Source organism: Eurytemora carolleeae, unplaced genomic scaffold, assembly GCF_000591075.1.
Source record: "Eurytemora carolleeae unplaced genomic scaffold, Eaff_2.0 scaffold613, whole genome shotgun sequence".
NCBI classification, from domain to species: domain Eukaryota; kingdom Metazoa; phylum Arthropoda; class Copepoda; order Calanoida; family Temoridae; genus Eurytemora; species Eurytemora carolleeae.
This window is the reverse complement of record NW_019396505.1, coordinates 123528-148578: the sequence shown is the minus strand read 5'-3', so window position 1 is coordinate 148578 and position 25051 is coordinate 123528. Positions and strand designations below refer to the sequence as shown.

The window sequence follows — 25051 nt, the reverse complement described above, 5'->3', positions numbered from 1 at the left end:
AGAATTAAATAGAAGAAAAATAATGTAAAGTTTTTAAAATCCTTATTTGGAACCAATTAAAAAAAAAATATTTGAAAAATTCACAAAAATGCCCTCTAAACTTAAAAAATTCACAGCAAACTTTTCCGTGTGAGAATTTGCAAAAAATAGTAAGAAAAATACTTCAAAATTTTTTCATAAATTGTGTCTTATGTTAAAAAAAAGAGAAAAAACTTTTCCTCGTGAGATTTTGTGAATAAGTTGAGTATCCATTAACAACCCTAAACTCATGCATGTGAATTTTTAAATTAGAAGAAAGTAGCACAGATTAATTCATATACAGGGTGTCCCACGAAAAATGACAGTGGCTGAATGTTTTAAAATTTCTTCTTCCATATTTTGTTAAGTTGTTGGATACCAAAAAGAATAATAATAAACATTATATGTCAGTTTTATTATAATAAAATCCCAGATTAAGATATATTGGAGTAAAGATTTGTCTACCGAACTAAACTGCAAAAAGTCTTTAAATCTAATCCAGTATTTGGAAAATGACATTCTAGACTATTCATCAACTGTCATGTTTCGTGGGACAACCTGTAGTTCCCGTGGCTGTAACCCTTTCCTCTTTGGGCAAATCCATTGGATGCTTACTGAAATTAGGATGCAACATTTTAAATGAAAGAGACCTAGCGCAGATACCAACGTTTATAATTTGTAAAACCGATTTTTTTCAATTGTGGTTTCTCTACAGACGTGACTTGCGCATTTCTATAGCAAGAAAACATATAGGAACTATACGAATTAAATACTTTTCAAGCTATAGAAAAAAATGCAATATCGTGATGATTTGCCATTGCAATCTTTGCATGGAGGGTCACTTGAAATTACGTTTGCAGTCCCATTAATGAAGTATACCTTGAATATTCTGAAGTAGAGAATGATCATGACAAAGCATGGAATGTAGAAAGAACCAATCCCTGAGTAAAGATGGGCGCGTTCGACTTTTTTCATTTTGTTCGTTCATCATTCGCGAAAGATCCATTTTGTTCGTTAAAAAAAAATTCGTTCGTCGATTGTTCGAGTTTTTCTGAACGAAACCCTTTTTACGAAGAATTTCGTTCGTTCTAAAAAACGATGTCCATCTCTATCCCTGAGTATATGATGTAATCAGGGTTGTAGAACGCACAGACAAACGGTGCTTCCTCTTCAGGGTGCAGAGCATCAGTGGAGTTCAACTCAGTCATATTCTGATAAAAAGTAAAATAATAATTTTTTTATGAAAGAAAACAAATAAAAAATGCAAAATAAAGAAGGAAGGAAGAACTATTCAAATACCTCTAAAAATATTGGCTACAGGAATATATCCACCCTATTCTATAGTTCTTAACATTTTTTAAATAACTGACACTGGATTGTTAACATTTTTCGACGATGAACTGATAGGAATTCGAATTGTTAATTGAAAAGATAAAATAAAGTTTAAAGAGTGTAAAAAAGCTATAGGCTTTTCACAGATAATGTATTTTCACTAAAAAAAATTCCGCAAAAACCATAAGTGTTGTAGCTGCAACAATTAATTGAGCAAAACAAACTTGTGGAATTCTCTTCTCTGAGAGCTCAACAAAGATGTTTTTATCACAATTAATAAGATGAAAAATTCGAAAAAAATTTTACGAATCGATTTCCCCTTTTCACTTGAAACCCTAGTTAACTGCAATTTTACAGTCGGTAGATTTTATGACAAATGTGTATGAATCAAAATTTTAATTTTCAGGATACGGCTGTTTGGATTTTATTATCATCGTTAAAGAGATTATTAATTTTACTTTGAACATTATTCAAATATCAAACAAAAACTATGCACAAGATCTTTTCTCTGAAATAAACGTATAATTCTATATGGTATTTATGTTTCATGCTTTGTGCTCTAAATTGGCCGTCTTTATTTTACGTCTCACCCTTTCTTGCTGTGAGGTTTGAGATTGTGTTAACATCACAGTAAGGTTTGAGATTGTGTTAACATCACAGTAAGGTTTTTAATATTTTCCTAAAGGAATTGAGACTTTGGCACAAACTCTGATATTCTAATTCCTATAAATTTCCCAAATCTTCCTAAATTTATAAATTTTAAATAGAAAAGAGAGGGGAGGGGGGTTGTAATGGAAATGGAATTTGCATTTGTTTCAACTTTTACTAGCTTTAAAAAGAGGTATTTTGCAATCCTTGGCCAAACTTCTTTGAAGTTAGATTTTTTTAAAACTTCATTGACTTATTCTAAATCTAAACTAAAACCTCCTTCAGAAGTTTTGCTTATTATTATATAAATACTCGTTGCTTCATTCATTTTGCAATACAAAGCAAACATGACATCTAGGAGAAGACGACAGTTTTATACCTTTATTATTGTAACTCTTAGTTTTTAAATATTTCATTATTCAATATTATTGATACAACAATGGGCGCCCTGAGCTGGGAACTTTAGAATGGCGGATATCGAGATCAATACAATTAGTCTTACGATTAACTTCAAGAGATTAGAGATGCACTCTTTAACTTTAGAAAAACCGTTTAATTTTCTCGCTTTTGTGGTGTCATATCAATTGGACTATAGTGATCGATGGAACGAACATAAGTTTTGGATTAATGTTTTTTTAGACAAAAGTCTCAAAAGGACTATAGTCCTTAAATGTGATAAAATATGTTTTTAATAAGTTCATATTAACATGATTAAGTTTATATTTGTTTAAATGCTCAAAAACCCGGCTTGTGAACAGCTGAGTTTTATAGTTCAATAGGATATTAGTCCAATCGATAAAGCATCGTATCTGTATTTGTAATCAAACGTATCTTTATTACATGTAGTAGGAAATGTGACATCCAACGAGAGCGGATTAGAAATAAAATTAAAAGTTTCCATGGTGGATATTCAGATTAAGCAATCAAGATTAAGCACGACATCCAATTCAAAATTTATCAGCTCAAAGTAAATCATTTAAAACTTAGAAAACGTATGTATGAATTTGAATATTTTTTTAATCTAGATTTTTTTATTTTGTTCCTTTCTTAAAATCTGAACTGTAGACTCTGAAGTATAACAAATCTTCTGGACATGCATGTATTTTTAATATTGAAGTCACGAAAGATTTACTTCAACCGTATACCAGCCGGTGTAGGGGAGTGCAGGAGGCGGTTATTTGATGCAACCCCCTCTCCCTCTAAAGTCTACGGCATAGCTGGTTGCAAAGATATAGGGATTTGAAACTATGTGTTTGTGTCATAAATTTTCTTATCTCTTTATCTTTGCAAACTAATATCGTATATTTATATACCTTAAGTGAAAAGGAGGTATCACAGAAATAATTGCCAAGCAAAGAAAAAGATATTGTTTACACATTTTAACGAAGTTTATCTAAACACTCTCCACCAAACCCTTCTATTTTTTCGGTCAATGTACTGCACATTACTGCAGAACACACCGAAAGCATAGTTCATTGTGTAAAGTTCTAATATGTCCAAAACTAGATATCAGACAGAGCGTGTCCCATATCATATTGGATTCTTACAAAGCTTTATCATTAGCCATTATACAATTTTTCAAAATGATTCATTCTTCTTGAAGTTTCTTTAAATAGTCCCGAAAATCGTAATTCAAAATGAAAATCAAAAGGAAGCAAAAACAATGCGGAATTTCGTGATTTCGTGAAAAATCTAAATATGCGACAATTTCGCAAAAAAATGCTAAACAATTAGCTTTTTCTTCGAAAATGTAATGTCGAAATTGTGAATTAATATTTCGACATAAGCCTAATTAAAAAGAGTTTAAACAGACCGCTAAGCCAGTTTCTAGCTACCGAAACATGGTTCATAGTGTATTTCAAAATAAATTTAAGTTACATTAAATAAATTCTCTTCTGATGACCTGTTCCCCTGTTATGAATAAAATACGACTAAATTTTGTGTAAGAAACTATGGGATAAAACTGTCAAGAACAGTTTTTAGTATTTATCTCACATATCCTGTTATGAAAAGTACGTATTCTAGGAATTCTCAAAATCTGTTTTTTAAGATACGAGCATTTCTTTTCGTTTATGGCGAGATAAAAAAGTTTTGAAGTTCAAATATTTGAAGTTACAAAGAGATATTCAATGTTAAGTGTGTTTCTTTTCTTCTTTGGCGTTTTTAAAAAAATGATTTTAGATTTAAAAGTTACAAAAAGTAATTGTTTTTGGAGGCGTTTACAGGCTTTTATTTAGGGTTTCAAGCGAAAAGTAAAAATCGTTTCGCGAAAATTTTGCGTAAAAAAAAAAATTTCGCGCACATATCGCTTCATTTTCGCATTTCGTTCGCTTGCGAAAAATACGAAAATTTTCGCTTTTTTCGCGAAATTTCGCTTCAAACTGTTTCGCTCAAAATGTGAAATTTTCGCGAAATAGATAATGCGAAAATAACGAGAAAAAAAAATGCGAAAATTTCGCGAAAAGAAATAATGCGCAAATTTTGCGAAAAAAATAATGCGACAATTTTGTGAAAAAATAATGCGAAAATCTATCTATCTATTTATTTACAATTCTTATTCGCTCATAATGGGTCAACCAATATAAACAACCAACTCTGGTTAGGCGGGTCCAAACTACACAGTAAATTGTGATTTTTTATTTGTATTATCTCATGCTTTGTAGTTGTATAAAAATATAAAATAAAATATGAAATATGAAAATAATGCAAAAATTTCGCAAAAAAAAATAATGCAAAAATTGAACGTATGTTTTAAAATTAAAAAAATTATTTCTTTTAAGATCAAAATGGAAGTCAGATCGAAAGAAGAGTCTAATGAGTGGTTTAAAAGTATAAAAATTGTATGTAAACCTTTAGATCGGTTAATTTTTATCTTTGAAATTATCATTTTTAGCCACAACAAAATAAGTTGCATTTTGTGTGGTTTTTTTACTAACACCCTTTAATAGCTCGAATTTTTCATTCGTTAGAAATTTTACAAATAGTTTTTTAATTCGTAATTAAACACTAATTAAATCACTGAGATGAAAACACATTAAATATTCATTTAGAAAATATTTCTACAAAAATTAGAACACTCATTTATTTCAATAATTTGAATTAATTCCAATTATAATTATACGTTTTTTAATTCTATGAAACCTGCGACTTTATATAAATACTCAGTTTAATAGAAAATAGTCTATCGTTACGATGTTTTACATTTTCACTGATTTTTCAATTTTAGATTTATTAAATTCAAAATTTGAAATATAAATCCAAATCATTAGATCATTGGATCATTAGTCCCACTCCCAACCCTAGAGTCCAAACTCGGAATCATTACTCCCAACCCTACGATCATTACTCCAAACCCTGGGATCATTAACCCAAACCCATGGATCATTACTCAAATCCCTGGGATTATTACTCCAAACCCTGAGATAATTACTCCAAACCCATAGATCATTATTCCAAACCCATGGATCTTTACTCAAATCCCTGGGATTTTTACTCCAAACCCAGGGATAATTACTCCAAACCCATGAATTATTACTCCAAACCCATGGATTATTACTCCAAACCCATGGATCATTACTCCAAACCCATGGATCATTACTCCAAACCCATGGATCATTACTCCAAACCCATGGATCATTACTCCAAACCCATGGATCATTACTGCAAGCCCAGGGATTATTACTCCAAACCCATGGATCATTACTCCAAACCCATGGATCATTACTCCAAACCCATGGATCATTACTCCAAACCCATGGATCATTACTCCAAACCCATGGATCATTACTCCAAACCCATGGATCATTACTCCAAACCCATGGATCATTACTCCAAACCCATGGATCATTACTCCAAACCCATGGATCATTACTCCAAACCCATGGATCATTACTCCAAACCCATGGATCATTACTCCAAACCCATGGATCATTACTCCAAACCCATGGATCATTACTCCAAACCCATGGATCATTACTCCAAACCCATGGATCATTACTCCAAACCCATGGATCATTACTCCAAACCCATGGATCATTACTCCAAACCCATGGATCATTACTCCAAACCCATGGATCATTACTCCAAACCCATGGATCATTACTCCAAACCCATGGATCATTACTCCAAACCCATGGATCATTACTCCAAACCCATGGATCATTACTCCAAACCCATGGATCATTACTGCAAGCCCAGGGATTATTACTCCAAACCCATGGATCATTACTCCAAACCCATGGATCATTACTCCAAACCCATGTATCATTACTCCAAACCCTGGGATAATTACCAAGCCCATGTATAATTACTTTGAATCCTGGAATCAGTAGTCCAGACACTGGGATTATTACTCCAAACCCTGGGATCATTACTCCAAGCCCATGGATCATTACTTTGAATCCTGGAATCAGTAGTCCAGACACTGGGATTATTACTCCAAACCCTGGGATCATTACTCCAAGCCCATGGATCATTACTTTGAATCCTGGAATCAGTAGTCCAGACACTGGGATTATTACTCCAAACCATATGATCTTTAACCCAAAAACCTAGGATCTCTACTTCTAAACCCAAGATTTTATTTTACTTTACAAAGCCATACTCAAACAGAGTTAAAAACTTTAGAATGGTGGATATCAAGATTAATGCTTCAACTTCTGGTTTTACGAAACCCAGGATTATTTTAAAACGCATTCAATATCCAAGAAAGAAGTTAAAAGTTTAACCAATCAGCGTGTCAAGTTAAGATGTACTCTTTAACTTTTGAAAAACCGGTTTTGATTTCCATGGTGTTGATGGTTTCGTAGATTGTAGATTGTACGTACTAGGTTGAAATCTTAAACATAACTCCTGTTTTAGAATTAAGCTATTAGAAAACTTAAACTTTGGTATTTTTTAACATGGAACCAGATAAATTTTCTCTTCTAATGCTTGTGCGTAAAATCAAAGCTAGAGATGTCGTACGTGTCAAGGTTATAATGTAAGGAAAGTTAATTGCAGTTGCGTATACTCTGCTTACATATTGAAACCAGTTCTCTCTGCATCAGTGTTCGTTTAGTATCCGAGGAGGATAAAAGCATTAAATTATGATAATTTTGATAATTCACATAATAATTTCTTATGACCAGAATATTTCATTGATTTTTTATGTGAAAGATGGATCCCATGTCAGGCTGTGACATCCGTCTTGCGTTTACATTACCAACCAAAGACAGTACACTGCAGTACAAAAGATGCGCACACCTTTGAAATAACTTTCCTTTCATTATAACCTTGATACGAGTAAAGTTATTTAACCTGATTGTTCTCCACGCTCTCGCGCTGGTTTATGCCCAGAAGTATAGGGGATCCTATAGCTAAGGATGCTGCCCAGCAGATTGTAATCACTAGGTAGGCTCTTCCTAAATTATTTTCTATTTGATAAAGATATTCGCTCATGTAGAAATATGTTCGCGATAGCTGGCAAATTTTTTCAACATTAAAAATTTGTCCTCTAAACTTTTTTTCCCACGCGCAACGGTTAAACGGTTAACTCATCTATATATAAATTTGGCTTGTTTGTTTGGGTGTCTGTCTGTCTGTTTGTATCCAATAAACGTCAAAACGGCTGAACCGATCGGGCCCAAATTTTTTGAGGGACATCACGTGACCACAAGGAAGGTTTATGAATGATAAAATCTTTAAAAAAATGTGTTTTAGAGGTTTTTAATTTTGTAAAAAATTAAATTCTTGAAAATCCGCGAATTTTTTTTTTAAATCCGCAAAAATTTTTTCTTCTTGGTTTTAAAATGTAACAAAAAGAACATGTTCACAATTTAAATTGAAGATTGGCGCGAAGCGCCCTAAAAGCCTAGTTAATAAATATTTATGTATAGCTATACTATTGCTGGTTGGAACAAATTGGCAAACTTTATTGATGGAACATATAAGTACTTCAGCTAGTATCTAATACTATTCCTGACCTATACTATTGAAGATGGTAATGATTGAAAAACGACTATAATAATAAAGAAATTTATCAAATTTAATAATCATGCTCAGCTTCCTAAAATTTAAACCAAAATGAATATTGTTTTAATATTCCATTTTTAAATTCAACATGAAGGGAAAAGGTGGAAAACCAATTTGCATAAATAAACACACCAAGCATCTTGTTTGAAGGAAGATTGAAAAATGAAAAAACAAATTTTGTTTCGTTTATGAGTTTTACTCTGATGTCTTAAAAATAATTTCTAGAGAAGTTCCATTTTAGTTTCGGGGTTTTCACATTTTCAAAAAAGACAAAAAAAATTAGATTTGTTTCCCCAATTTTTATACAAATCCAGCTGTTTGGGCAGCTATAGCTATGCATATAAATTTGAGCGAAGAGTTTTATTTTATGAATTTTCAATTGCTTAACTTACTAAAAGTTTGAATTCAAATTTACCAAAATAATTAAAATAAGCTTTAAATGTTACTTTATATTTTAGGTCTATTTAAAAAAATTTGTTTTAGTTTTCAATTTTCTTCTTTTGTACAAAAATTTCTAAATTATTGGGACAGCTTAAGGTAACATGAACGGTAATGCTAAACGTTAATACTGCTTCCTGCAAAAACTATAGTAATTGTTTAAAGAATGCTGAGAACACAAAACAAAACTTTAAAATTCAATTTGAACCTACAGATTCCTTAAGAAACATTACACCTATTATATGTTTTTAAACCATTTTCATTTTTAGTTATTTCCAAAATCACTCTGTTTTAGTATTATTTTATTCACAAAATTACGCAAGGAAAACAAATTTAGTTTTGTTTCCTTTTTTTATACGAATTAAATATTTTTATGTAAATGGCTTATTGCATGGTAGTGCTGTAGCTAGAAGCTGTACAGTTCTGCAGGTCTTTCAAATAAGATATTTTAATTTTATAAGATATGAAGACTGTTCACTTTCAAAAAAAATGTTATGTCTTTATCTTTATTATACCCAATGTCGAAGTCCTTTAATTTTTCAAACACAGAATTTTGCTAGATCAAATTTTCCAAAATTAAAATATTAAAATCGCACAGGTTGCTAAGATATATGAACAATAATATTAGAGTTTGAGGCAAATATTCCGTTTAATTGAAATAAGAGTGTCCATTTTTTGGTGGGACCCCCTTGACTCCAGAGCTGGTTGGAATTGCAATATGTTCCTAAATTTGTTTGTTTGTTTATTTTGTAAACTTGTAATTCGAAAAAAGCTTTTTAACAATTAAAACAAGAATAAAAAAAAGTATTCAATATATTGTTATAATCGCCTACCACTGCAATAAATCAATGTAAATGGAGTTCTTTTATGAAGAAACGAGCAAATATGATTATTAAGTAAAGGGTATAGGGTAGACAAATATACCAATTAACTGTTTGCAACATATTTGTTGGAAACTTAGTTAGAGAACCAAGGTTATAATAATGCCAGGAAAGTTATTTCAGAGGTGTGCGCATCTTTTGTGCTGCAGTGCACTGTCTCTGGGCGGTAATGTAAACACAAGACGGATGTCAAACCCTGACATGGGATACATCATTCACATTAAGAATCAATGAAATATTCTGGTCAGAGGAAACTATTATGTGAATTATCAAAATTTTCAAAATTTAATGCTTTTAACCTCCTCTGGTACTAAACTAACACTGATGCATCTATTCGTGTTTACAAATTCCGCCAGAGAGAACTGGTTTTCATGATGTACGCATGAGTAAACGCAACTACAATTAACTTCCCTGGCATTATAACATTGCACAGAACTAGGTATGGAAAAACTTGATAATCTCTTTCAAACCTGTGTTTTTTCTGTGCTGACTGTAGCTAATGGGAGATGTCACGGCGCAGAATCTAGAAAATAATAGTTATTTTATAAAATAAATATTACTTGTAACACGGCAAACTACAATGACATCCAACAAAATTCTTTCTTTTTATTTTCAAAATTAGCCGAAGTATGGTTGAAGGATGGACCAACAACAAGAAAAAAATGAAGAACAAGAAATATAGAAATCTCAAAATATTTCCATCTGATATCATAAAAATATTTAAAAATATTGTAAAATAAAAAAATTATTTAAGTTAAAAAATAAGTACTTAACAGGGAAGTTATGGGAATTTTTCGCTACCAAGGGTTCCTAAGACCATATTTGGGCGAGGGACCCCGTGGTTAAGGAAAATTTGTAATATCCTGAACAAGTTGTTGTGCACAATTTCATCGTCTTTTCAGCATGAAAAAAAAACAAATTTTCTCACGAAAACTTTGCAGAGTGGGTGGTAATTCTACGCATTTGTTGGTTAAAATGTAGTAAAAGGTTTTTGTGACTAGCGTAAAATGTTAACGTTCAGATACAGGGTGTCCCACGAAACATGACAGTTGGTGAATAGTTTAAAATGTCTTCTTTCCTAATTTTGTTGTTTGATACCAAAGCTAGACAATAATAAAAATATTATATAGGAGTCATTTTACAGTAAAATTGATTTAAAAGTAAAATATATTCAAGCAAAAGATTTTTTTTAACGAAATAAACTACAAAAAGCCTTTAATATTTAATACAGTATATGGAAGACGACATTCATATCTGTTTATCAATTGTCATGTTTCGTGGGACACCCTGTAGCTTGAAGACATGGTCTGAAACACGCATGAACTGAAAGATGGAGCCGCCTTGCGCCCATAATGAATTCTAGGATAGATTCTGTGCCTTTACATTTTTCGAAGTGTATAATATTGCTAAATAACCTGTCTAGACTGATGGCTACAAGGTTGAATATACTAGATGTACTGCAGACAACATCCATAGCAATGTAGAAGTCGCAAATCCCAACTGGCAGGGCCCACACTCCCCAGTTTACCTAAATAAAGTGGCGTTGGGACATATAAAATAATTTCACAAATTGACATTTTATACGTAGGATATATCCACTATTAGAATCTCTCTAGAAGGGGAAGATTCATTTGGTGTACTGTACCGGTTTACCTGTATGTGTACTGTACTGCAGCTATGGCTGGTTAAACGTCGCGTCGGCCCGGTCGCGGTATATGAAAATTAACCAGAATTTATTGTGTATCATAAATCTTACATGCCATGAAGAATTATTAAAATATTGGGATTGTAAAGACATTTAAAAAAAGTGAATTTTTAAATAATAAACATTTCCTTGCTAACAATTGATTTGAGCAGATTTTCGGATGTCCTAGCCCAGGAGGTATAACATGTATGATCTTTAATTGAGTTGAGTTTTTGCCACAAACTCAAATTATCTAATCCCTATATCTTTGCCACCTGATGGGTTGAACCTTTCATATTTCAAAATTAGATTACTTGATTCAACAGAAATTATCACTTGAAAAAGCAAAGCTCTACGATATACGGTTGCAATTAAAGATAAAGATATTAGAAAATCGGAGTTTGTGGCAAAGACTCATACCTTTTTCCATAGAACAGCTGTAAACATTTATCTTAAAAATTACTCATAGTTTATTCGAACGCATTTATTTTTTCTTAAAAATAAACTATTTATATATTTGTCGATGTATCATATCCACACATAATTCCCTCTCCACACATTAAATATTCTGGATCTGACAAGGCATACATTATTTACCAATTACAGTATATATCTATATTCTCTTATAATTACATTTTTCATTTTCCTTAATATTTCATATAATCTAATTTGGTTTAAAATTTAAAGTACCGGTCCAACTTTCAAGGAGCTAGCTCAAGCTTTGCAGTACACATACTTTATAAGGCAAAACGGGACTGTACGCCAAATGAACAATCCATATCTAGGGAAATTTATGTAATATCCAAGGTCTGCAACCAGAGGGTTGCAAAGGTTAAAGAAAATAAGAATGTGAGGCGATTAATCATTTCCCATATTTTTTTCTTGTAAAATTTAGAACTTAAATAAAAACAAGAAAATAATATATTTCATGATGTCTAAAAGCTTATAAATAGAGAAAACAGTATATATTCAATGAAAGCTTATAAATAGAGAAAACAGTATATATTCAATGAAAGCTTATAAATAGAAAAAAAGTATATATTCAATGAAAGCTTATAAATAGAGAAAACAGTGGCCGAATTTAAAGAATTTGAGCGGCGGTTTAAATTTAAGCCGCGGTTTAAATATGATTGGTTCCACTTAAAATTGTATCAAATGTTTCAAGATTTAAACCGGTGCTTCATTTAAACCGGGTTTTGGCGGATTTAAACCGCGGCTTAAATTCTTTAAATTCCATCTCTGTATATATTCAATGAAAGCTTATTTATGGAGAAAACAGTATATATTCAATGAAAGCTTATTTATAGAGAAAACAGTATATATTCAATGAAAGCTTATCTATAGAGAAAACAGTATATTCTATGAAAGCTTATAAAAGGAGAAAACAGTATATATTCAATGAAAGCTTATTTATAGAGAAAACAGTATATTCTATGAAAGCTTATAAAAGGAGAAAACAGTATATATTCAATGAAAGCTTATTTATAGAGAAAACAGTATATTCTATGAAAGCTTATAAAAGGAGAAAACAGTATATATTCAATGAAAGCTTATAAATAGAGAAAACTGTATATATTCCTCTAATTGTATGTCAGGTCAGATAAACTTTGTCTTATATAAAGTATATATTATAAAAAAGAAAAACATATGATATTAAAAACAATTTCTTTTGTAGATATGTACTTTCCACAAATCTGTGAAAAACATCAGCATGTATATCTAAAAAAAATACAAAGTTAACCGATAATGACGCCCCCCCCCCCCAACCTCCCCCCATAGAGATGGAAACGTTAGAGTTTTTATCATTTTGTTCCTTAATTGTTCGTTAACGACCCATTTTTTCGGGTTTTTTTTCAATCGTTCAAAAAATGATTTCTTTTGTTCTCAAAATTATCGTTCATTTTCCATTTATTTCGTTCGCTTTCATACCAAGCAATTGTTCAGTAAAATTATTTATTCAGTAAAAACGTTCGTTGAAAAACCCGTTCGTTCCTTCAGTAACTAAACCGTTCGATATTTTTGCAAGTTGGTTCAAATGATTTGAAAAATCGCTCGTCTTTTTTGTTCGTTTTTAAAACTTGATAATTTTTCTATTTCTTTGAGCAATCCATTTCGTTCCCCATCGTTCGCTTTTTCCTGAACGACACTCTTTTACGCGAAAAATTACGTTAATTCAAAAAAACGATGCCCATCTCTAGACCTTAGACATACATTGCTGGTGTTGGTATGTACTATGTATTGGATACAGTACACTTCATAGTACATAGTTTACATAATGTCTTAATGTGTTTGCACAGTAAAGTGGTTGTATGACATTTATTGGCTTCTATTACGAGTGTGCAAAGCTAAAAGTTAAATATTAATGGGAATAAGATCCTGGAAGCAGGCCAGTAGCTTGGGAGGGAGGGGGGGGGGGACTTTAGGTATGTACCCACCTACCTAAAAAAATTAAACCAAGAACAAAAATAAAAGGAAAAAAAGTAGGCAAGAAATATATTTTATTAACTATGGTATGTATTAATGGCCAATTTTTTCTTAAATATATTGTATTGCAATTTTTATTTTTACTGAAAGATTAAAGTTTGAAATATTGACTTGCATTTTGAGAAACGTATGCTTCTCTTCTTTTGATATGTGAAGGATTTTTTAACTATTTTAGAGTAAAAAGTATCAATATGGAGACAAGTTGAAATTTTAGATAAAATATAGGTTAGGGAGATGATGTTTGTTCTCATCTCCAGCTTGCAGGGGTAGTGTTCTAAAATTCAGTTTTCAAGGGTAAGCTAAACATTTTTATATTAAAAAAAATGTTGCCAGGTTTTTATCAAAAAGTTAAATTGTGCATGATAATCTATAATACGAGGGGAGGAAAGCCAGCCACAACAATTTCTCGTCCGAGCCACATTCTCCTCATTTTCTCGTCTGAGCCACCTCGAAATCCTCGTCCTTCGCTTATTATGTGTTTTTAAGTTTCTAAATCTTGAAGATAAAGCTATGTTTTACGTTAGGGCATAAAATATGTCGATAGACTAAAGTATTGCAATGATTACATCATGTTGAAATCTTCAAAGCCGTGAGAATGATGTCAAACTTTATTTAGGTGAAACTTAAATCTCTTCTGTCTCCGTAAGTCTAGGTCTAGTCTAGTCTAGGCTAGTCTAGTCTAGTCTAGTCTAGTCTAGTCTAGTCTAGTCTAGTCTAGTCTAGTCTAGTATATTCTAGTCTTGTCTAGTCTAGTCTAGTCTAGTCTAGTCTTGTCTAGTCTAGTCTAGTCTAGTTATAGTCTAGTTTAGTCTAGTCTAGTCTAGTCTAGCCTAGTCTAGTCTAGTCTAGTCTAGTCTAGTCTAGTCTAGTCTAGTCTAGTCTAGTCTAGTCTAGTCTAGTCTATTCTAGTCTAGTCTAGTGTAGTCTAGACTAGTCTAGTCTAGTCTAGTCTAGTCTAGTCTAGTCTAGTCTAGTCTAGTCTAGTTTTTATATTACCAAGGTGTATGTATAGAACGGCATAACTATACCGGCCACCATAAGATCAGCTACAGCCAAGGAGACAATAAAGTAGTTTGTTATATTTTGTAGCGCTCTCTCCTGGGCATTCAACCGTCAATATATTTAATTCATAATATCCTTTAAAGGGACTGTTAGCGTAGTTTTAAGTGACCTCTCATATCATGAGTGGCATATTCGATTTACAAACATTCCCTGTAAACCTTCCTTTGATCTATGATTTGGTAGATATTCTTATTTATATTGCGGGAAATTAGGGACAAGAAACCCTGCCAGTGTATTCTAGCACGGAGTGGACATTTAAAAGCGACAATTAAATCATTCTGATCTTTAATTCTACCCATCAATCAAAAAATTAATTACAGAAATCAATTAGAAATGCTACATTGCAGTTAAAAATTAAACTATTTGGTAAAAGATATTTAGGACCTAATCCAAATACCAGAACAATTGATTAAAGGTTATGATTGTCAGTATACAGTGTTAATATTAAGATTAACATTAACATTGAAAGAATTCAATGAAGTTTTTTTTTGTCAGTACATAATGTTAAAATATGCATTAACAAGAACATTAACCTGTAACATTAATGTAATAATATTGATTAACATTAACATTTGTATGTTAATATTAACATTAAATAAACATTAATGGTCTCATATGTATCCTCTAATGTCAAATCTAATCGTAATTTAAAATTTTTAGAATTTGACTGTTTCCTTCGCCACAGAGAGAATAACAAGAACATTCCCGAAAACAACCATTGTGCACAGCAATAACAGAAGCAGCGGCCATAAGTTCTTCTTTTCTAAAAATAAAAAAATAATCATAAAATACTTTTTTAAGGAAAAAAGTTCAACATCACGAAATGTCTTATAAATGCACTTTTTGTGCTGGTTGTCACTTTCGTACTAATTATTTTATGTTGCGGAAATATATTCTGAATCTGTTTAAACTATTTTGCGGAAAAATATCCCGAATCTGTATAAACTATTTTACTGAAATATATTCCGAATCTGTTTAAACTATTTTGCGTAAATATATTCCGAATCAGTTTAAACTCTTTTGCAGAAATATATTCCGAATCTGTAAAAACTATTTTGCTGAAATATATTTCGAATCTGTTCAAACTATTTTGCGGAAATATATTCCGAATCTGTTTAAACAATTTTGCGGAAATACATGTCGAATCTGTTTAAACTATTTTGCGGAAGTATATTTTGAATCTCTTTAAACTATTTTGCGGAAATATATTCTGAATCTGTTTAAACTATTTTGCTGAAATATATTCTGAATTTGTTTAAACTATTTTGCGGAAATATATTCTGAATCTGTTTAAACTATTTTGCGGGAATATATTCTGAATCTGTATAAACTATTTTGCGGAAATATATTCTGAATCTGTATAAACTATTTTGCTGAAATATATTCCGAATCTGTTTAAATTATTTTGCGGAAGTATATTCTGAATCTGTTTAAACTATTTTGCGGAAGTATATTCTGAATCTGTTTAAACTATTTTGCGGAAAAATATCCCGAATCTGTATAAACTATTTTGCTGAAATATATTCCGAATCAGTTTAAACTATTTTGCGGGAAAATATTCCAAATATGTATAAACTATTTTGCTGAAATATATTTCGAATCTGTTTAAACTATTTTGCTGAAATATATTTCGAATCTGTACAAACTATTTTGCGGAAATATATTCCGAATCTGTTTAAACTATTTTGCTGAAATATATTCCGAATCTGTTTAAACTATTTTGCGGAAATATATTCAGAATCTGTTTAAACTATTTTGCTTAAATATATTCCGAATCAGTTTAAACTATTTTGTTGAAATATATTCCGAATCAGTTTAAACTATTTTGCGTAAATGTATTCCGAATCAGTTTAAACTATTTTGCTGAAATATATTCCGAATCTGTTTAAACTATTTTGCGTAAATATATTCCGAATCAGTTTAAACTCTTTTGCAGAAATATATTCCGAATCTGTATAAACTATTTTGCTGAAATATATTTCGAATCTGTTCAAACTATTTTGCGGAAATATATTCCGAATCTGTTTAAACAATTTTGCGGAAATACATGTCGAATCTGTTTAAACTATTTTGCGGAAGTATATTTTGAATCTCTTTAAACTATTTTGCGGAAATATATTCTGAATCTGTTTAAACTATTTTGCTGAAATATATTCTGAATTTGTTTAAACTATTTTGCGGAAATATATTCCGAATCTGTTTAAACTATTTTGCGGAAATACATTTCGAATCTGTTTAAACTGTTTTGCGGAATTATATTCCAAATCTGTTAAAACTACGTTGCGGAAATATATTCCAAATCTGTTCAAACTATTTTGCGGAAATATATTCCGAATCTGTTTTATTAACTATTGAAAACTTTGTTATCCAAATAAATCAACTCTTTTTTTCAATATGTTTACAAAGGTCAAATCAAAGGCTATTTTTTGTTTTGAATAAAGATTGTAACAAATGTCGTCTTCTCTAATGATTAAAGGTATTTTTCTTTTGCATGTTTTTCCAATAATTAAGTCGTCTTTTGCATGTTTTTCCAATAATTAAGTCGTCTTTTGCATGTTTTTCCAATAATTAAGTCGTCTTTTGACATTGATCAAAGAGTTGTTTTCAAGCAAAAAATGAAGAAAATACTTTTGATTTTCATATAAATGCACTTTTTTCCTGGTTGTCAATTACGAACGGATTTTTTCCGGAAGTTTTTTAAAACTATTTAAATATTTTATCCAAATAAATCTACCCCTTATAGGAATAATCGAGCATAATATTTTTTCCAATATGTCCCACAGTGTCACATTTTTCTCATCATGAGGCTAATTTTTCAATAGTTTGATTACTTAAACAAATTTATTGATGTTCCAATTGGAGCCAGGCCATGCATGGAAAGTTCAGAATTTACAAGAAAAAATACAAGAATGAATAATATATATGTTTCGATTCGATAATAATGAATAACTAAAATAATAAATATGTCATGCAATGAGTACTGATCAATGTCGCCTATTTTTGCATAATTTAGCATATTTTTTGTAAAACACTATATATTCGAAATATCTGAACAAAAGTAAACTACACCATTAATATATGTATGTGTATCTTTGTTTGTAAATAAATTTTTATACATCATATATAAAGTTGTAATCTCTGTTTGGGTGTATGTTTGTTTGTTCGATCATAACTCTGGAAACCCTGGAGTGATTTGCCTCAAATTTTGATTGGGGAACCCAGAAGGCCCACGAGAATGTTGTAGCTTGGTTTTATGATTCAAAGTTGAGTGGGTCGACTTAAAAAGAGAAAATTTAGTTTTCCGATTAAAATCGTTCAAGTGCGGGTAAACGGCGGGAGTAACTTTTAGTTCCCTTGGCAGAGCTGGGTTCCCAAGCTAGGACATAAATCAACTTTAATGGAAAAATATCATTCCAGTTTGATGATCGCGCTCTACAAAGAAACTTTTTTATTGATTTTGTTGGCAAGGCAAAGTTTGACACTTGAACCATGGTTTGAAAAGAAAATTATTGCATTTCAGCAAAATTTCTCACAGTTACCTGAAAATACACAATGTACATTATTTTAATTTTTAACGTTTAAAAAATACTTAAATATCGTGTACACTTTTTAAATAAGAATTGTTTAGTTATTAATAATTGGCGAAAAGATCATGGTAGAATTACTATTTACTTGATGTGCATTATCCATACAAATCAATTATTTACATCTAATTGAATTAGATAAAGGATAATATCAGAATTTCCTCCATAGTTACAGTGTTGGGGGGGGGGGGGATGGATATTTATAATGTACACAAATGTACTGTAAGAACAAATATCATAGAGAAATGAAGCGATGTACACAACGGACCTCCCTATTAAAGGGAGTGGCCGGCTATGTATGGTAGTTGATCTGAGTATGCAGTATTGTGGAAAAGTTCTTTAGCATTCATTTGAGACATAAAAAACGTTTCTACGATGTATAATCACTGAGTTTGTCCGCAAAGTCGACTTTCAAAATCATGAATTTGGGTGGGTACGTTTTCAGAATCTTTTAAAAAAATTATTAAATAACAAAAAATATAGTAAACATTCCACAATAAACTAATGACAGATTGGAGAAAAATATTGGAGCAACACTGTTCAATTTAGCCTCATTTTTAAAGTTTTATAAGATTTCTCAATTGAAATCTACATGTATTAAGACAACAATTTTAAAATCTAAAAAAATAATTCTAAGAGGCGAAATGTCCTCAAAGCGTCATTTTGTTTTGATTAAGATTTTATCAAGAGAAAAAGGCCTTCTCCTCCTCTTTATAATTGTGACTTCAGGAGTAAACTTGATTATGCACCAATATGAATTAAATTGAATTATTTACGATTTGAGTGAAATATTATAACTCTTTGAATTTGTATGGACGCTACGCTATACACTCTTTGGTTTGAGTTGTGTTGAACTATCTTCTCCTTACAGATGCAACAGATAGAAATGAGATTAGTAGCGATCACCATCGCATTCATTCGACGTTAGCCTATGGCCCCTTTAATTTTTTGCGAACACTCCCTTTAAAGGTACAATATTGGAGTCTAAAAGCAATAGTTTTGTTTGTTTTTGAAATACGACCGTACTGCGATTCTTAGTAGGTCAATTTCTATTTGTATCAAAGGATAAATCCAGGAACAAATCCGAATTCGGTCAGTGACTCCCTTTCATCTGTTTTATTCATCAAAGCAGAATATAAATATAATTCTATCAAAAGTTGAAAAAGATTACAGACAGAATTATGAATAAGCTTAACTCCAAAAAAACTTTGCTAAGGCGTGAAAAAAATGCATATAAAAACTATAAAATATAATCTTTTATGGGGAACTAAGTTTTTACTATAAACTCAAATTTTCTGATCCCTATATCTTTGTAACTTAATTAATGGTGTAAACCTGTGATATTTCTAACCTAGCTAATTTTATCTAACATGATCTAACATGATCTATTATGATCTAACATGATCTAACATGCCGAAATATAAAGAAATATAAAGAGTCAACTACATTGAATTGTAATGATAAAGATTTAAAAAACATTTAAAAACTCAGTTCCTTTATAGAAATATCAGATAGCATTAATATTGAATCGATTCAAAGTCTAAACTAATGAGAAAATACATTTTTTGGTCAGAAAACCCGAGGTTAGAAAACATTCAGGTTATTTGTCTCGATAAAAAAACCATTTAAGACAACATTCAAAACCTCATCTTCCTGAAAAAAAATTGAAATTAATTGTCATAAAACTGAGATTCACTATCAAAAAAAATTTCATAACGATAGTTTTTCGTTTTTTGAAAGTTCAGAACGAGTGGTTCGTTTTCAAAACTATCGTTTTTGTCTAAAAACGAAACGAAAAACGGTCGTTTTACATTGAGCAAATCACATTAGGCTTGCGCGGGTGATGAAGATGATGAAAACATATAAAATCAATCTTTTATCGAAACTATTAATGATTTTTGTCAATCATCATTCATTTCTTGTCGCATTATTTGACAAACTATGAAGAAGGATATCATAGATAAATAAATAAACATAGATAGCTTATGTACGCAAAATCACCAAGAATTGTACAGTCCGCGATCTCATACTTCTAGGGGTCAAAGTATACTTCAATGATAAACGGGGTGGTTTGGTGTTTTAATGGATTTCATACTTATTAAACCACTCAGGAGTGAATTTTATTTTGAGAATATCAAATTATTTCACTGAGCAATATATCATGTTGACGAGAACTGAAGAAGGACATGAGAAGGACTAGACTAACTTAAATTTCTCCCTACAGAACTCATGTACACCACAAGTACTCAATGGCATAAGAACAGCCAATGTTCACAACCGACCTAGTTAATCTATATAATAGAAATATCTTTAAAACATCTCTGTACATTTACTTCTTTCAAGATGAAAAATGTCGTCTTATGCGCAATCTATCTTTATCTATGAAGGATATTCAATGCTTTTAACAATACTTTGGCCACTAAAAAATATTCCTGTTGTCTGCACAATATTTACATCTATAATCCTCTCTAGCTCCCCTCTTTTCAACTTCCAGGAATAAAATTAGTTCTAAGATACTTTTTCTCAAAGGTCTCATGCTTACTCATGTGTTAATCTACTTTCTGAAAAGTTTCTGACTTGGAACAAATTAAATGAAAGAGCCAATATCTCCAAGATAATTCAACTTTTTTTCAAATCTCATCGCTAAAGGAGAAATGCCATGTTATCTGTTAAATTTATTCAGTTTATTCCATATCTGTCCATCTTTCCATAACGATTTCTAAACTGTGGTTGGATAATTTGTTCTGTATTTTTCCATAATGTTTATTTGAAAAATGATAAATTTTGTTCCACAACTTTTATAAATCTTATAAATAAATCATTTATCCATTTAGATACCAGCGTATTCGATCAATTAATTTATTTGATGGAAAACTAGTATAATAAGGCAAAAACAATATAATGCCTTTTTAGTTCAAGACGCTTTAAAATTTTACTTCAATGCATTAACCATATTAAGGTTGGGATTTTTTTTTGTCTAATATANCCCCAAGATTTAAGACAGGGGAGTGTGATACATGTCTCTATAAGTTCAATTTTTCAAGGCCTGCTCGTCAAAAGAAAATTAGACCTCTATCTTCAATGTTTAGGGTGCAAGGGAGGATTTTTTCTAAATCAAAAAGCTCTAGATCTGAAAATTACATTCTTGAAAAGCCCTTGAAAAATGGATGTAGAAACAAATGTCACACCTCAATATTTGTCAAAAAAAAAAAAATTCCGCCCCTTTCTTGGTTTTTTTTAAAACCTTCCTAGCACCAAAACTATTTATATTAGCGGTCTCATTCTTTTTCATTGAGCTGGTCTTGAAATATTGAACTTCGAATTAATATCGTATTCGTAGAGAGGTTGCGTGATTTTACTTCCGGGTTATGGCTTTCAACGTTGAAGTCTCTTGTGTTTTACAAATTATTTTCAGTTTAATATAAATTGGGAAACAGTAATATAACCGGAGAAAATTAGGTGAGAAAAATTCATATTTTTTTTTAACATAATATTTCTATTTCAGTTCATTAAATACACTAAATAATTAAAAAAGGGACCATTCCATCTTTTTTTTAAAGGGACCATTCCCTCTTTTTATTTAAAGAGACCATTCCCTCTTTTTTATTTAAAGAGACCAGTCCCTCTTTTTATTTAAAGGGACCAGTCCCTCTTTTTATTTAAAGAGACCATTCCCTCTTTTTTATTTAAAGAGAACAGTCCCTCTTTTTATTTAGAGAGACCATTCCCTCTTTTTATTTAAAGAGACCATTCCCTCTTGTGGTAATAAATAGAACGAAACACTGTGTCTATGGATAAAATATATATATGCTCGTTTAGTCCGCTAAACTTGAGCACTCTGTGGTAATAAATAGGACGAAACACTGTGTCTATGGATAAAATATATATATATGCTCGTTTTTCCGCTAAACTTGAACACTCTGTGGTAATAAATAGGTGTACTAAGTACCATTATCCAAGGCCCTCAACTTATAATGAGTTGGTTGAGCTCTCTGGTCCCTATTTCATTACCCAATAATCAGGGTTTGATGGAGCAGTGGTTAGCGTGTTTGATCTATAATCTAAGCCCCAAGCCCCAACTGTTAGAATCAAGAACTGATAAAATTCAGCCATACTGATGAGTCCTGATAGGACAAAAACCTGTATCAATGAATAATGTATATATATATATATAAATATACCAGACACGGGTAAACGGTGGGATTAACTTTGACTATGAATAATAATATAATCATGTGCAACACCGGGCAGTTCTACCATTAAATATTAAATGCTTACCCAGCGATGTCAAGAAGTCGTCTTCGTCTTCTGCGGAGATGTTTTGACTGCAATTTTAAATGAAATAATATCCAATTATTTGTTAATATTGTGCTCATACAAAAAAGTCATTAATTAAAATGATTTTAAGATTGATAAAGATAACCTTTAAAAAAACATTTTAAACGTTTTTACTATTAATCTTTGTAGACTTATTTTACAGTTTCATTATTTATCGTAAAATTTTTTTTCTTCGTAAAATTGGATATTTTTTGATCCTACCTAAAGTTGAAGCTAGAGGGAAAACTCATTGTAGAATTCTAAAAAATTCTAAGAATATATCATGCGCGCATTGTAAAAGAGACTGTGAGCGTAACTTCACATTACTCTTAATACAACAATAGTTTCAGTGGAAATAAATATTTCCATTTACTGATACTATTTCTATTGGTTCAGAATAGACAACAAAAACATGACTGAACCCTGATTGGATCAGGCGCGCTAATGGACTCGGCATATAGCTTACTTGTGCCTTACATCCGAAAAAAAAACATTTTACAAAGGCACTGAAATTTTTTGTCACAAACTTTGAATGTTTATAATCCTATATCTTTTTAACCTGATATATTAGAATTTTTGTAGAAATTTTGATGTTTCAGTGTACAGTGTACAGTGTACAGTGTACAGTGTACGCTATATATTCTGTTAAAATTAGGAGTCTAAGTTTGATCAGGCTTTCATCATCAGATTGTACAGATAAAGCGATTTGTAAATTCGAGTTTGTGGCAAAAAATCCGTTTCCTTCCGTGAAATAAAAATAAAATTGTGTAATTTAGAGAAAAGAATAGCCGTTGTTTTACTAAATTACTAATTAATTATCGGCTGAGTGCCTTAGTTTACATTTTGCTTGTGAAAATGATAAAATTTTTGATGCTCTTCCTGACTATTGACTAACAAAAATCTCGTATTAACAGATTTTTTTGTTTGTAAGATATTTAAACTTTTTTATCTACTTTTAACAAAAAACTACACTTTCAAAAACTGTGATCAAAGGTTACTTTTACCAAACTTTGCAATATTTGTATCAGAAATAAAAGAAAAACGATCGTTTGAACACGTACGTTTTTGGTCGTTTTTGCATATATCTCAGATTCAAAAATTTCCTTCACTTCTCAAATTTTGACCCTGAGATAAAGTATTTGCAAAAACCAAACCAAACGCGAACCAACCGATTAAAAACATTAATCAAGTATAATATAAAATAAAAGGGTACGCGAAAGATATATTTTTTATTAAATTTTGATGGAATTTATCACACCTAATATTTCCCGTTGTAGGGTGATTAAGTGACTTTATCGCCCTACAACAGGGCGAAAAGGTAACTTTTTCCTGCTATTAAAATTTCAAATTTCATACCTAATTTGTCTCATTGTAGGGTGATAAAATTACTTAATCACCCTACAACAGGGTAATTAAGTAACTTTATCGACTTGCTTTTAAATAATTTGACTAAAACTGAATAAAACTATATATGTTATTGAAATGGATATCATGCGAGCGAAAAACAAACTAGAAAAAAAAATCCCGCCAAAAACTTTTTGCACTTTCCATTACAATGACATAAATAGATATAACATGTCGATCAATATAAATATTCCAATTCAACATTACAGTATCTTCTAAACTTCCTTCGAAAACTTTCCTTCAATATGATATAAATATAAACTTCATTACAGATTCAAGTTTTAATCAAAATAAAAAATTTATCGATAAAGTTCGGACATGACTTTGTCCCCTCAGTGAATTATCGTTCAGGCCAAACTTTAGAAAAATACCAATGAACGGGACTCTTCTTGTAATTTCATGGGACCCCCTATCAATAGCTTTTAAACGGTACTCTTACAAGATGGTGCTGGTTTTGTCAGTTTAAAAAGTGTTTCATTATCTGAAGTAAAAATGCACAAGTGACTTTGAGGAGAAAACATAGTTTCCGTGAAGAAAAAAAAGATATCTAGTTAATAGAGTTGACCGTTATGGAATCAGACATGCTAGTCTCTAGTAAGGATCACTTGAAATTACGTCCTGCAATCCCTTTAAGTAATCAAATATGTTTATTTCTGACAATATTCTATAATCTGAACATAGATGCAAGAGTGTTTGAGAGAGATCTAGGTTTGATGATGTTTTCTCCGTTGGTTTCATCAAACTGGAACTAGAAGATGTATTTCTCCCGGCTCCTCTCCACCTCTCAACCTACCTCGATCCTCTCTCTCATCCCGCCTCTTCAGTTTTACCTCTCATTATTTCTGTCATCACGCTTAAAGGGACTGTAAGCATTATTTCCAGAATAGAATATGTATTAGAGGGGAATTTAGAAAATCTGTAGGTATGAATTTTTACAGTCCCTTTCAGCTTGAAAGGGAGTTCAAAGTGTACAAATCATGTTAATGTTCACAAATTATGTGCAGTAGAGTACATTAATACAGTATGTTCCCAAGACTATCAATTTCAATTTCGAATTTTTTAAAGCTTACAAATAAACTTCATAATGATTTAGGTGAATAAAAAACATCATTTGATTCATAGTTATAACGGAAAATCATCGTTTGTAAAGTGAAAGGCACAGAGTCTATGTGAAATGATCATTGGTC

At 31.1% G+C, this 25051-nt stretch overlaps 1 protein-coding gene across 1 annotated transcript in view; it reads right to left on the bottom strand.

The window, feature by feature from the left end:
- Positions 1-22741, bottom strand: part of LOC111704532 (dopamine D2-like receptor) — a 35170-nt gene extending 12429 nt beyond the window's left edge. The window contains exons 1-9 of the mRNA XM_023476789.1: positions 22683-22741; positions 22422-22468; positions 15234-15322; positions 14494-14595; positions 10745-10857; positions 9800-9852; positions 7297-7400; positions 1133-1229; positions 898-959 (exon numbers count right to left, since the gene is read on the bottom strand). Coding sequence (XP_023332557.1) covers positions 898-959; positions 1133-1229; positions 7297-7400; positions 9800-9852; positions 10745-10857; positions 14494-14595; positions 15234-15322; positions 22422-22468; positions 22683-22711 — 696 coding nt within the window. The 5' untranslated portion in view covers positions 22712-22741. The remainder of the gene's footprint in view (positions 1-897; positions 960-1132; positions 1230-7296; positions 7401-9799; positions 9853-10744; positions 10858-14493; positions 14596-15233; positions 15323-22421; positions 22469-22682) is intronic.
- Positions 22742-25051: the final 2310 nt, after the last annotated feature.